At 48.4% G+C, this 14075-nt stretch overlaps 1 protein-coding gene across 1 annotated transcript in view; it reads right to left on the reverse strand.

Annotated features, from left to right (window-relative positions):
* Window positions 1–11979: 11979 nt before the first annotated feature.
* Window positions 11980–14075, reverse strand: part of ALKBH5 (alkB homolog 5, RNA demethylase) — a 32023-nt gene continuing 29927 nt past the window's right edge. The window contains exon 4 of the mRNA XM_053569176.1: window positions 11980–13703. Coding sequence (XP_053425151.1) covers window positions 13526–13703 — 178 coding nt within the window. The 3' untranslated portion in view covers window positions 11980–13525. The remainder of the gene's footprint in view (window positions 13704–14075) is intronic.

Consider the following 14075-nt stretch of genomic DNA (forward strand, 5'->3'; position numbering starts at 1 on the left):
CAGGCTGCTCTAGAACTCCTGACCTTAAAGGATCCACCCGCCTGGGATTCCCAGAGTGCTAGGATTACAGGCATGAACCACTGCGCCTGGCCTCATGCACATTTTTTTTTTTTTTTAAGAGACAGAGTTTTGGGCGGCGCCTGTGGCTCAGTCGGTAAGGCACCGACCCCATATACCGAGGGTGGCGGGTTCAAACCCGGCCCCGGCCAAACTGCAACCAAAAAATAGCCGAGCGTTGTGATGGGCGCCTATAGTCCCAGCTACTCAGGAGGCTGAGGCAAGAGAATCGCCTAAGCCCAGGAGTTGGAGGTTGCTGTGAGCTGTGTGATGCCAGGGCACTCTACCCAGGGCGATAAAGTGAGACTCTGTCTCTAAAAAAAAAAGAGACAGAGTCTCACTTTATCGCCCTCGGTAGAGTGCCATGGTGTCACAGCTAACAACAACCTCCAGCTCTTGGGCTTAGGTGATTCTCTTGCCTCAGCCTCCTGAGTAGCTGGGACTACAGGCACCCGCCACAATGCCTGGCTATTTTTTGTTGCAGTTTGGCCAGAGCTGGGTTTGAACCCACCACCCTCCGTATATGGGGCTGGGGCCCTACCCACTGAGCGTTTTTCTATGTTTTTTTTTTTTTTTTTTTTTGAGACAGTCTCAAGCTGTCTCCCTTGAGTGCTATTGTGTCATAGCTCACAGCAACCTCCATCTCTTGGGCTCAAGCGATACTCTTGCCCCAGTTCTTTTTTTCCTATTTTTAGTAGAGATGGGGTCTTGCTTTTGCTCAGACTGGTCTCAAACTCCTGAGCTTCTACAATCCGCCCGCTTCGGCCTTCCAGAGCGCTAGGATTACAGGCGTGAGCCACTGCCCCCAGCCGCCATGCCTGTTTTTGTGATTGGCAGTCCTGTCCTGAAAGTCAGGAGAACTCTGAGACAATTCCCTGGTTGCTCTGGGCCTCAGTTTCCTCATCTATGCCATTGGTCCAGTGATCGTCAAGTTTGTATTTTACCAGTTTCATAGGCCACCGCTTTATCTGTTCCCCACAGCACCTCCCACCACCATGCTTTTTGCTTTGGCTGTGTGGTCAGTCAGACCTTCTCTCCTCAGCCCCCATCTCCTGAGGATCCCTCAGGACCTAAGGTAGAAGGTCCTCTGATCACAGTACATGGGATCTTTATGAGTAGCATCACCCAAGGAGACAGGAACCCAGCAAAGGGAGAAGGTCCCTTCTTGGGAGGTGATTGTGATTTGGACTTTTTTATCTTTTTTTTTTTTTTTTTTTGTAGAGACAGAGTCTCACTTTATGGCCCTCGGTAGAGTGCCGTGGCCTCACACAGCTCACAGCAACCTCCAACTCCTGGGCTTAAGCGATTCTCTTGCCTCAGCCTCCCGAGTAGCTGGGACTACAGGCGCCTGCCACAACGCCCGGCAATTTTTTGGTTGCAGTTTGGCCTGGGCCGGGTTTGAACCCACCACCCTCGGTATATGGGGCCGGCGCCTTACCGACTGAGCCATAGGCACCGCCCCGATTTGGACTTTTTTGAGATGGGAGAAGGGACTCCCTTCCAAGAGAACAGTGTATAAACAAAGCTGCATCCTGCTCCCACTCTCTGAGGGACTGTCTGTCCCCACCACCTCCCAGGCCTTCTTTTCTCACTTGGACAATGGCTTGGAGGCTGAACCTTTCCTTCCAGCTGAGGATAGGCTGCCCTGGCTCAGAGCTGGAACTGGTCAAAGTCCAAGAAGCTTAGGTAGGGCAGGTGGGCTAGGTCTCAAGCCCACCAGCTGAGTAAAGGGAGGAGGGACTGACCTCTCACCCCCACCCAGGCGGTTGCCAAGCAACAGGGGCCTATCAGTCACCCTCCACCCATACCTAGCTTTGCCTTTGTCCAGAGTTGAGGCTGGAACCCGAAGAGGGGAAAGGGGCGGGTGGGGGAGCCAGAGATGAGAGGAGGGAAGATGGTAACAGCCAAGCCAGTGAGTGCCTACTGTGTGGCAGGCAGTTATTTCAAGCCCTTTTCTGATTTCATGTGACTTAAAGCTCTCACCAAGTCTATTATAGATTATAATAATATTATCCCAGTTTCATGGGTGAAGGAGCTGAGAAAGGACAAAGGAAGCTAGTCTTTATCTGTGGACACCCTCACCCAGCTTCTAAATGGTTAAGTGGAGATGTGAATTAACTTATTTTATTTATGGGCGGCGCCTGTGGCTCAGTGAGCAGGGCACCGGCCCCATATACCTCAAGGGTGGTGGGTTCAAACCCAGCCCTGGCCAAAACTGCAACAAAAAAATAGCCGGGCGTTGTGGCAGGCGCCTGTAGTCCCAGCTGCTCGGGAGGCTGAGGCAAAAGAATTGCGTAAGCCCAAGAGTTAGAGGTTGCTGTGAGCCGTGTGACGCCACAGCACTCTACCCGAGGGCGGTACAGTGACACTCTGTCTCTACCAAAAAAAAAAAGAAGCTGGGTGACCTGGAGCAAGTTACTTTAAGCTCTCTGTCCCTCAGTTTCCTCATCTGGAAATATGTTGATGATATTAAAGATCAGATGAATTGGGTGGCTCCTATGGCTCAAGGAGTAGGGTGCCGGTCCCATATGCCAGAGATGGCAGGTTCAAACCTAACCCCAGCCAAAAAAAAAAAAAGATCAGATGAATTATTTATTTTTATTTATTATTATTATTTTGTTGAGACAGAACCTCAAGCTGTTGCCCTGGGTAGAGGGCTATGTCATCACAGCTCACAGCAACCTCAAACTCGGGTCCAAACAATTCTCCAGCCTCAGCCTCCCAAGCAGCTGGGACCACCGGTGCCCACCTAACGCCTGGCCATTTTTTTTGTTGTTGTTGCAGTTGTCATTTTTTTTTTTTTTTTAGCTGGTTTCACCAGCTTTGGTATATGTGGCCAGCACCCTACCCACTGAGCTATGGGTGCCACCCCAGGATTAGATGAATTATTAATACTCATTTATAAATTCTTTAGAATTTGCTAGGCAGACAGAAAGAGCCATATAAGTGTTAGCTGTTATTATCATGGTTCTTGTTGATTGCTCTTTGATCTGTTCCCCTCCATCATCCTAGGCAAGTCCCTGCCCTTTCTCAGTCTCCATTTTGAGATGGGACTTGATTCATCAAGCTGTAAGCAGCCATGCCTTCCTCATACCCTAGTTCACAAGGTTTTTTAAATTTTATTGGGGGGGGGGAGCAGTAGAAAAGAACTAAGTGGAAACTGCATCTATTCAAAGCTCACTGTCTAAGATGGGGTGCACTGGGGCTCTGGGAAGATGCCCAGAAGAGGCATTTGCCCCAGGATAGATGTCCTGAGCAGAGAGGACAATTCAAACTGTACTATAGTGGGTAAGAAGTATACCTGGTAGGGGGATGGGAAGAGTCTCATGGCAAGCAAGGATTCTCACAGTGTCAGACTCCTTTATACATGTTTGCCAACAATCAGATCCCTAGGTCCCCAAAATATGAATGCCTGTGAAGGGGGGCCCTAGTATGTGGACTTTTTTTGAGACAGAATCTTACTTTGTCACCCTCGGTAGAGTATCATGGCATCATAGCTCACAGCAACCTCAAACTCCTGGGCTCCAGTGATTCTCTTGCCTCAATCTCCCAAGTAGCTATAGGTGCCCATCACAACCCCTGGCTAGTTTTAAAGATGGGAGTCTTGTTCTTGCTCAGGCTGGTCTCAAACCAGTGAGCTCAGGCAATCCATCCACCTCAGCCTCCCGGAGTGTAAGATTATAGGTGTGAACCACTGCTCCAGACCCTAGTATCTGGATTTAAACTAGCCCCTTTCCCAAGTGACTCTGAGGCCCAGCTTGGCCTCATCTGATTGGGTTAAGAGGGGTTAAATGGGCTTGGTGCCCATAGCACAGTAGCTATGGTGCCAGCCACATACACCGAGGCTGGCAGGTTTGAACCTGGCCCAGGCCAGCTAAACAACGACAATTGCAACAAAAAATAGCCGGGTGTTGTGGTGGGCACCTGTAGTCCTAGTTACTCGGAGGCTGAGGCAAGAGAATCGCCTAAGCCCAGGAGTTGGAGGTTGCTGTGAGCTATGATGTCACAGCACTCTACTGAGGGCAATAAAGTGAGACTCTATCTGTAAAAAAAAGAACATAAAATTGCAGCCTCCCACCTAGGCCCTCCTCTGCCTGGTTCCCCTGACTACGTTTTCTCACCCACTACCTATTTGACTTGTGTTTATGTTGCTTGTCTCCTCAGCTTGAAAATGTACTCCTTTAGGGCTTTTTTTTTTTTTTTAATTATTTTTATTTTATTTTATTTTTTTTGTTTTTTGGCCGGGGCTAGGTTTGAACCCGCCACCTCCGGGATATGGGACCGGCGCCCTACTCCTTGAGCCAGAGGCACTGCCCAGGGCTGTTTTTTTTAATGTTGTTCCTTGCTGTGTCCCCAGTGCCTAGAATAGTGCCTTGCACATAGTAGGTGTTCAATGCATTTCTAAAATAGATTTTTAAAAAGTCTGAAGCAAATATAACAAAGTGTTAAGGTATGGCTAGTGGCTGCTTATTTTACTTTTCAGTGTGTTTGAAGTATTTCATTAAAATAATGCAACACAAATAATCCATACTGCTGAGTCTAATCCACAGAAAATGGTGGTTGATGGGATGTGGGTGGGCTGGTAGGTGCATAGGGGTATCCCTGAGCCAGGCTGCCATGCCCTGAGGAGGTCCTCAGAGGCAGGTGCCTCAGTAAATGCTGCATGTGCACTTTGTCTCCCTGAATCCTCATAGGTACGAGGATGATCTCATTTTAGAGAAGTGACTTGGTCACTCACTTCCCTACAGAGGGAAGGAATAAGGGGTGTTCCTAGGGAGTACCAAGGGGATAAAGTCAAAAGGAAAGACAGATTAGAGGAAGCAAGGAAGTGGGAGGAAAATCAGGGCAGCCTGGCTGAAGGTAGCAGAACCAGTCTTCTAGGAGCTGGCTCAGATCCGAGCAAGGCCACAACCCTTCTGAGCTGCCCAGACCACACACTCTGCTCCTTCCCAGTAGCTACTGGGGACGGGGCCAGCAGGCTGAAGGGTTCTTGAAGTGGAGTCTAGGCTGTGGGAAGAGGTATTAGCAAGTGAGAAAGGGGGTCAAGGGGCTGTATAGGACTCCAGGTCAGGGTCAGCAGGCCAGGGAGAAGGAGTGAATGCCCCATCCTACTGTATGGAGTGCAAAATGAAGCTAACGATAAAGGCCTAAGTTCTTTAGGCCCAGAGAGGAGGGAGCAGTGGACTCAGCAGCCTCCTCAGTCCACAGAGGGTGAATAATGTCCCTTGCCTCAGTGAAATAAAGGCCAGACAGGTAGTGGCGATGCTGGGACTGACCCAGTCTGTCCTCATTTTATACAAGGGAAGAAACTGAGGCTAAGAGAAGTGACCTGCCCAAAGTCACAGGTGACTATTAGATTCCTGGACCTATAGCCTAGTATGTCTTCTCTGGAGGCAGGACCCTTAGTCTTGACACAGAACATAGATCCCAAGCAGCTTTTCTTGCTTCCTGCTGGGGTATAGGACCTGGGGACTTGAGGGACCTGTTTCTGCATGGACTGGCAGGATCTAGGCTTCAGGGCTTGGCATGTGTATTATACACTGCCACAGGCTTGCTGGAAGGTGGGACTTTGTGCTCATTCCTCTTTAGTGTTCTGAGGGCTAATTATGTCTCTCATTTTCACCTCTATTTTGGGCCTGTTTTGCTTTTTTTTTTTTTTTAATTGAGACAGTCTCACTTTGTCACCCTCTGTAAGGTGCTGTGGCATCACAGCTCACAGCAACCTCAAACTGTTGGGCTCAAGCGATTCTCTTGCTTCGGCCTCCCAAGCAGCTGGTGCTACAGGTGCCCGCCACAACGCCCAGCTATTTTTTTTTATTTGCTTTTAGCAGGCCCGGGCCAGGTTCAAACCCACCAGCCTGGTGCATGTGGCCAGCGCCCTAACCAGTGCGTTACAAGCACCCTGGCCCTGTTTTCTTATCTGCAAAATGGGGGCTAATATTGTTACCACTTACTAACACTGAGCATTTAAGTCTATGCCAGGCATCATACTCATTCTTTTAATCCTGGACTAGAAAGGTTAAGTAATTTTCCCAAAGTCACACAACAGGATTTGAACCCAGGCCCCAAGTAAGGTCTTAGAGGTTGTGAGTAGTAGTAAATGAGACAATAAGGGCCTCACTAACAGTAAGAGTCCAGGAGAAGGACCCTATCTCCCAGCCTGAAGTGGAAGCATTGTAACCACACAGTACACTGTGCACCTGCCCTGCAAGAAGCCGGGGGTCTAGAGGAGCCCAGCAGCCTGAGGAGCCTGGGGTGGTGGAGGTAGTGTTGGGGAAGGCACCTTTAAACAGTGTTCCCTGAGGCACAGGGTAGTGGCACAAGCACCTTTCCAAAGAGCTGGGACCAAGATGGGTGGAGTGTGGTGCCCAAGCTGGGAGCTCTGTGGGTGACCTGGAGAGCACCTGATAGCACTAGGCCTCTGCTTGGCCCCCAGGTCCCAGTACCCCACCACACACACACACTAGCCCTGAAAGCCTGGCTGAACAGGGCAGAAGAAGTGGGAAACCTAAGTTCTTGGCTCTGGTAGCTTCTTAGGCCTCTGGGAACCTCAGTTCCCTATCCAAACCAAGGGACAGCTACTTTCCCTATCTCCAATTCTCCCAAGCACCATCACTCAGACTCTGCTGCCACACTGTGGACATGGAGGGAACTGCACCCAGCAGTGAGCGCCCAACACCATCTCAGCTTTTGGTCTCTCCCTGAAACAGTGCCTTATTGATTCCAACTGTCCGTTTTTGTTGTTGTTTGTTTTTGAGACAGAGCCTCAAGCTGTCACCCTGAGTAGAGTGCTGTGGTATCACAGCTCACAGCAACCTCCAACTCCTGGTCTCAAGCGATTCTCCTGCCTCTGCTTCCCAAGTAGCTGAGACTACAGGCGCCTGCCAAAATGCCCGGCTATTTTTTAGTTGCAGCCGTCATTGTTGTTTGGCAGGCCTGGGCTGGATTCAAACCCGCCAGCTCAGGTGAATGTGGCTGGTACCTTAGCTGCTTGAGCCATAGGCGCCGAGCCGATTCCAACTGTCCTTAACATAGCAGCCCAAGGCATTCTAAATCTGATCACATGCCTCCCCTGCTCAAAACTGTTCCATGGGAACCCAGTGGCATACTGAAGCCCCTTGCAAGAGCCAACTGGGAAATCCACAAGAAATTTTGCAGGCCAGTTGTCCTTTTTTTTTTTTTTTTTGAGACAGAGTCTCAAGCTGTTGCCTTGTATAGAGCATCACAGGTTACAGCAACCTCCAACTCTTGGACTTAAGCAATTCTCTTACTTTAGCCTCCCAAGTAGCTGGGACTACAGGCACCCACCACAACGTCCGGTTCATTTGGTTTTTTTTGGTTGCAGTTATCATTGTTGCTCAGCAGACCCAGGCAGGGTTCGAACCTGCCACCCTAGGTGTATGTGGCCAGCATCCTTGCTGACTGAGCTACAGGGGTCACCTAAAGTCATTATTTTTTTTTTTTTTTTTTTGTAGAGACAGAGTCTCACTTTATGGCCCTCGGTAGAGTGCCGTGGCCTCACACAGCTCACAGCAACCTCTAACTCCTGGGCTTAAGCGATTCTCTTGCCTCAGCCTCCCAAGCAGCTGGGACTACAGGCGCCCGCCACAACGCCCGGCTATTTTTTGGTTGCAGTTTGGCCGGGGCTGGGTTTGAACCCGCCACCCTCGGCATATGGGGCCGGCGCCTTACTGACTGAGCCACAGGCGCCACCCACCTAAAGTCATTATTAAAAATTGGATTATATGGCTTGGCGCCTGTGGCTCAAGGGGCTAAGGTGCCAGCCACATACACCTGAGCTGGCGGGTTCGAATCCAGCCCGGGCCCGCCAAACAACAATGACAGCTGCAACCGAAAAATAGCCAGGCGTTGTGGCGGGTGCCTGTAGTCCCAGCTACTTGGGAGGTGGAGGTAGGAGAATCACTTGAGCCCATGAGTTGAAGGTTGCTGTGAGCTGTGATACCACAGCACTCTACCCAGGGCAACAGCTTGAGGCTCTGTCTCAAAAAAAAAAAAAAAAAAAAAAAAATGGATTATGTAAAATTATATTAAAAACCAAGGTAACATTGGAAACTATGCATTTCCCACTTATTTTACATTTCAATCCTATCTATGCTATTCTAATGTATCTCTATGGTAGGAACACTATAATGGTGTGCTACTGCATACCTCTTCACAACTCCACATTCAGGGACCTTGTGTTGATAGCTTGAAATCAGCCATGATATGAGATTATTTACACCATGGAAATTGACAAAATACAATTCAGGGATGATTTACTGTTGAGTTTCTAGACCAGTGCCATCCAACAGAAATAAAATGCAAGCCACGTATGTAATTTTAAATTCTTGAGTAGCCAGATTTAGGAACTTTTTTTTTTTTGAGACAAAGTCTCACTATGTTGCCCTGGGTAGAGTGCTGTGGCCTCATAGCTCACAGCAACCTCTAACTCTTGGGCTTAAGTAATTCTTTTGCCTCAACCTCCCAAGTAGCTGGGACTACAGGCGCCTACCACAAGGCCTGGCTATTTTTTTGTTGTTGCAGTTGTCATTGTTTAGCAGGCCCGGGCCGGGTTTGAACCGGCCTGCCTCGGTGTATGTGGCCAGCGCCCTAACCGATGAGCTACAGGTGCCAAGCCAGAGTAGCCAGATTTAAAACAGTACCAGGAAACAGATGAAATTAAATAGCATACTTTATTTTATCCATTATGTCCAAAATAGTATTTCAACATGTAATCAATATAAAGTTACTAATGATATATTTTACATTCATTTTTCATACCAACTCTTCAAATTCTAGTGTGTATTTTATACTTAAAGCACATTTCAAATCAAACTAGTCACATTTCAAGTGCTTACTAGCCAGTGTCCAGTGGCTACTGTATTGGAGAGCACAGGTCTAGATTTAAGACAGCAATGGAAAAAATGTTAACAATTCAAAGTAGTGCTGAGGAATTTCAATTCAATTAACATTATCTGAGGATGAGTAAACAGTAGGCCGTTTATCAGATTTAATGATAATAACCTTATGGGGAAAGGGCAGTGCAGAGGCTGAATAGCAGCCCCCACACATAAAAGGTTCTCATCTCTGGGACCTGTGAATGTCACCTCCTAAGGAAAAAGGGGTTTTGCAGATGTGATCTTTATGAAGGAAGAAACTTTAGGATTCTCTGGGTGGGCCCCGAATCCAATCATGAACGTCCTATTAGAGAGAAGCAGAGATATGGTATACATAGCAGAGATGGCCATGGGATCATGGGGGCAGAGACCTGAGTTGTGGTTATATGGAATGCTAACAGCCACTAGAAGCTGTTAAGAGCCAAGGACAGAGCCTCAGAGGGCACATGGCTCTGCCAACATCTAGATTTCAACCCAGTAATACCGATTTCAAACCTCTGACCTCCAAAACTGTGAGAAGAATTTGTTGTTTTAAGCCACCAGATTTGTAGTGACTTGTTAAGGCAGCCATAAGAAACTAGTACAAACAGATGAGCTTTAAATCCCTTTGTCATGTTGTGGTTGAATTACAACCATAGACACAAGAGTTTTTTTAAAAAAACCAACAGAAACTTCCTGTTAAGAACCAAGTGGCTATATGGAATTATTTTCTTTGAGACAAGAATCTCACTTTGTCACCCTGGATTGAGTGCCGTAGCATCAGAGCTCATAGCAACCTCCAACTCTTGAGCTCAAAAGATTCTCTTGCCTCAGCCTCCCAAGTAGCTGGAACTACAGGCACCAGCCACAATACCTGGCTATTTTTTTTTTTTTTTTTGTGAGTTTTGGCCAGGGCTGGGTTTGAACCTGCCACCTCCGGCATATGGGACCAGCGCCCTACCACTTTGAGCCACAGGCACTGCCCAATGCCTGGCTATTTTTAAGAGACGGGGGTCTTGCTCTTGCTTAGGCTGGTCTCAAACTTCTGAGCTCAAGCAGTCCACTCAAGAGACGGGGGTCTTGCTCTTGCTTAGGCTGGTCTCAAACTTCTGAGCTCAAGCAGTCCACTCACCTCGGCCTCCCAGAGTGCTAGGATTACAGGCGTGAGCCGCCACATCCGGCTGGCTATATGGAATTATATTTTATTATTTACAATTTCTATGGAACTTCTTTTGCATCAGTACAAATAACTTCATGTGTATGTGTACATGACATTATATGCCAGGTCTGTATCTCTCCAGCACTAAGCTTAGTATGGAGGACCCTCATTTTTTTGTGTGAATATGACCTTGGGCCAGTTCCTGACTTCTCTGGGCCTCAAATTCCCCTCTACACAGCAGTGTTGCAGGATGGGATGGTACCCTAAAAGTGAGTAGGGCTGGTGCCAATTGTTACAGCACCTACTATGTACAAGACTGGGCTAAGACAAGGGTTGGTGGGACTCAGCACCTGGCCCAATGCCCCAGGAGACAGCTGGGAGCAAGCTGACTCAGATAGTCGTGTATGTGGTTCTGGGGACTACTGAGGTTGTCACAGAGATTGGGTGCCATGGAGGTGTACAGGTATGCAGACTGAAGCCAGTGACACAGCAAAAACTGTAAGGGCTAGAGCCCCTTCCACCTCTCAGTCCTACAGCATGAAGGGCCTTTCAACCAGGGGCTGGAAAGAGCCTGGATATGACCTTACAACAGTTACAAAGTGGGTCCCTCTCAGCCCCCCAAGCCCTTTGTTTAGCCCGTATCTCATCCCAAGTCAGAGGTCTAGGCATGGAATGGGGGATACCTACCTCTGCCATGTACAGTCTGGATGACATTCTACAAGTCACTTTCCTTCAACTCCAATGTCTCCTCTCCAGGGTGTCAGGGTCCACAATCTGCATAACCCAGCAGCTAGCTACCCCTTGCAAGCTACAGGCCTCGCCAAGGCTCTGACCCTTCTTCATACCCTGACACTCATTTTCAGACTAAGGCCCAGGCAGTTACTTGTTTCCTCTGAAGTCTCTCTTCCCAGCGAAATGAGCCATTCGTCTGTTTCCATATCAAGAATTTGTCCAAGCAGACTGGCTCTGAGCACAGGACAGAGAGGAGACACTACACTGAAGCCCTTAGCCAAGGCCAGAGAGCTAAGTCTGAGATCTAGAGGAACTAAGCCCACTGGGTCCCAGCCTCACCTACCCAAAAACATCTAGTTCATGCTTATATGGGTACCCCGTACTCTATTGTGACTTTTGAGATAGAGTCTCATTCTGTCACCCTGGCTAGAGTACTGTTGTGTCATTTTAGCTCTCAGTAACCTCAGTCTCTTGGGCTCAACCAATCCTCTCGCCTCAGCCTCTCAAGTAGCTGCAATTACAGGCACCCACCACAAGGTCCCCTAATTTTTCTATTTTTAATAGAGACAGGGTCTCACTATGCTGCTCAGGCTTATCTCAAAATCCTCAGCTCAAGCAATCCACCTGCCTCAGCCTCCCAGAGTGCTAGGATTACAGGCATGAGCCACCATGGCTGGTCTATTGTGACCATTTTGTAAAGCAGCGACCAGAGTTTTGCTCACTTCTGGGAACCCAGTATAGGGCTCAAACAGCATATAGTGGGAACTTAAGAATTTGTTTAATGAGCAAAACCCCTCGCTACCTATCATAAAAGCCAGGCTCTCCTTGTCATTTCCCCCTTCACCAGCACCCAACTATGGTCACATCAGAAGAGGGGCTTCTAGAACTTAACAGGTTGTGGTCCCTGGGCACTTGGACACCATGGTTTATAAAGTCCATCCTTCTTGGAGTGGGACAAAGGGCAATGGGCAAGTCTATTTTCAGTCATCAGCCTACAATTGGGCACACAAGAGGCCTGTACTGACTGGTTGTCTCCTCTTGGGTCCTGGTAGACAATGAGCTCTGCCTCCCCAACCCCTGTCCAACATTTAAGAAGTCACAGGATTAAAGAAGCACCAAAGGCAAGCCCTCTCTTATGATAGCATCAGACAACTGTTTCAAAATATATTAGATTTGGTTTTTATTGTAGAGCACACATATAAGGGCAAAGTGCTGCACACACAAAACTACAAATCATTTTTGGGAAAAAAGCTGTAAAAAAAAAAAAAATAATAAAACTGCAACTGCTTTAATTATGCAGTCCTGACTTGAGGAATCCACACTGGCAAAGGAGTTCTGGCCCCTAAGAGGGGCTTCTTGATGGTGGCTGCCCCAGATCTCTGTAGCCTCTGAGGCCTCAGGCCTAGGCCTGTGGAAACAAAGCCCCCAGAATGGTGGTAGCCTGATTGCCGGGAGCCCTGGTCCTGGCCTAGTTGAGGAGAAGACTTTCCTAATGGACTAGGTCAGCAAAACCCTGTTACTTTCTAGGATCTGAGTAGAACTGGCAAATTGCCAAAAACTTTACCTTTTTCTCTTTTATTATTTTTTAAAGCCCCTTTCCCCAGCTCCCACACCCAAGGTGGAGATGGCACCAACTGAACCTGCAGGCCTGAGCTCTGGCCTTGGATACATGTTGCAGGCAGGCAGAGGGGACAGGCTCCTTCCAAGAGGGATGGCATGAGGAGGCAGCCCAAGCTGGCCAATGAAGGAAGGAGGAAAGGGAAAGGAAGAAACCAGGAAACCAAAAGAAAAAACTCAAAACAAAAGAAAACAAAAACCCTACCACACACCACAACAATTTTCCATACCCCAAATGCTAGAACACCAGGCCCTGTAGCTAGAAAAAATTCCTAAAACTGACCCAACATGGCAAGTCTAACTGTTCCATACAATCACAAGCATATGCTTGAAAGGAGCCACCCAGCAGAGGCGTACTCTTGGCAAGAGAGGTCAGGACCACTGCACCAGCCCCTCAGCAACCCAAGGAATTGTGGGTAGAACAGTCCAGTGGGCATGGAAGAAGCCCAGGGGGCTTGGCAATAGCTTTGGGCTGGCATGTGCTAGCATTGTTTAAACCCCTGCTTAGCCAACCTGAACAACCCTGTCACAGGAGAGAAAGGGTATCTGCATGAGCTTCCAGAGCATGGAGAGCAGTTGAGAAGTGGAGGACAGCAGGCCCAACACAGGGCTTGCAGCAAAAGCTTTAGGAGGCCTCCACCAAACACAGATGTAAATGGAGAAAAGGGACAGGCGAGAGATTTAACTTTGTTTAGAACTCTGCAAAGATTTACATTGAAAGCAAAATCATTTTCTGAACTAAAACATTTTGTTGCTTTTAAATAAACCCTACCTGACACAACCCCACTTGAAGATGGCTGCCCACCCCCCCCACCACCACCACCATCTCTACTGGACACTCCAGTGTGAGCCTCTGTCCCCTACAGATACCAAGAGCCTTTCCACCCAGGAGCAAAACCAAGAACATAAGAACCCAGGTCCTGGCCAATTCTGTTCTTCAGACTTAACAGCCAACAAATCAAGAAAAGAAAAAAAAAAAGGATCAAAAAAAAACAAAAAATAAACAAAATTCTCAAAACAAAACAAAAGGAGGGGCAGCTACATGAGAATTAGCCAGAGTTCCCAGGAGGGTGGCAGGCAGGCCTCAGTGCCTCCGCATCTTCACCTTTCTGGCGGGGCTGCCTGCCGCCTCTGAGCAGTCCTCTGAGGACTCATAGGACTTGCGCCAGTAGTTTTCAGAGCTGAAGCTACCCCTCCGCCGGTGTGTGGGTAGTAGCACTGAGCGCCGGTTCTCTTCCTTGTCCATCTCCAAGATCCGTGGCCTGCAGGGAAAGGGAGAGAGTGTTAACTGAGAAGCTGGCAGGCCTTGCTAGCTCTGTGCCTGGCCTCAAAGTCCTCATCCTTGGGATGGGTCATTCCAGCCCAGTAGTCTTCAACGAAGGATAATATTGACAGAAAAACTGGCCTCAAAGGTTCTTGTCTACCACTGAAAGTACCAGAGGCTACCCTAGTCCTTGGGACATTTCTCAATTCCCTTGTGGAGTCAGCCTGGCTGAATATGGTCCCCCAGGACATTGCCAGGGCTGCTGAATAGGTCTTCCCTACTATAGCCTCAAGACCCTTCATGGTCCTGCCATCTACCTCTACTTCCCCAATCTCCCTGCCTCCCCCACCCCCATATCCTCTCCCCTACT

The sequence above is a fragment of the Nycticebus coucang genome, chromosome 18 (assembly GCF_027406575.1).
Source record: "Nycticebus coucang isolate mNycCou1 chromosome 18, mNycCou1.pri, whole genome shotgun sequence".
NCBI lineage: Eukaryota > Metazoa > Chordata > Mammalia > Primates > Lorisidae > Nycticebus > Nycticebus coucang.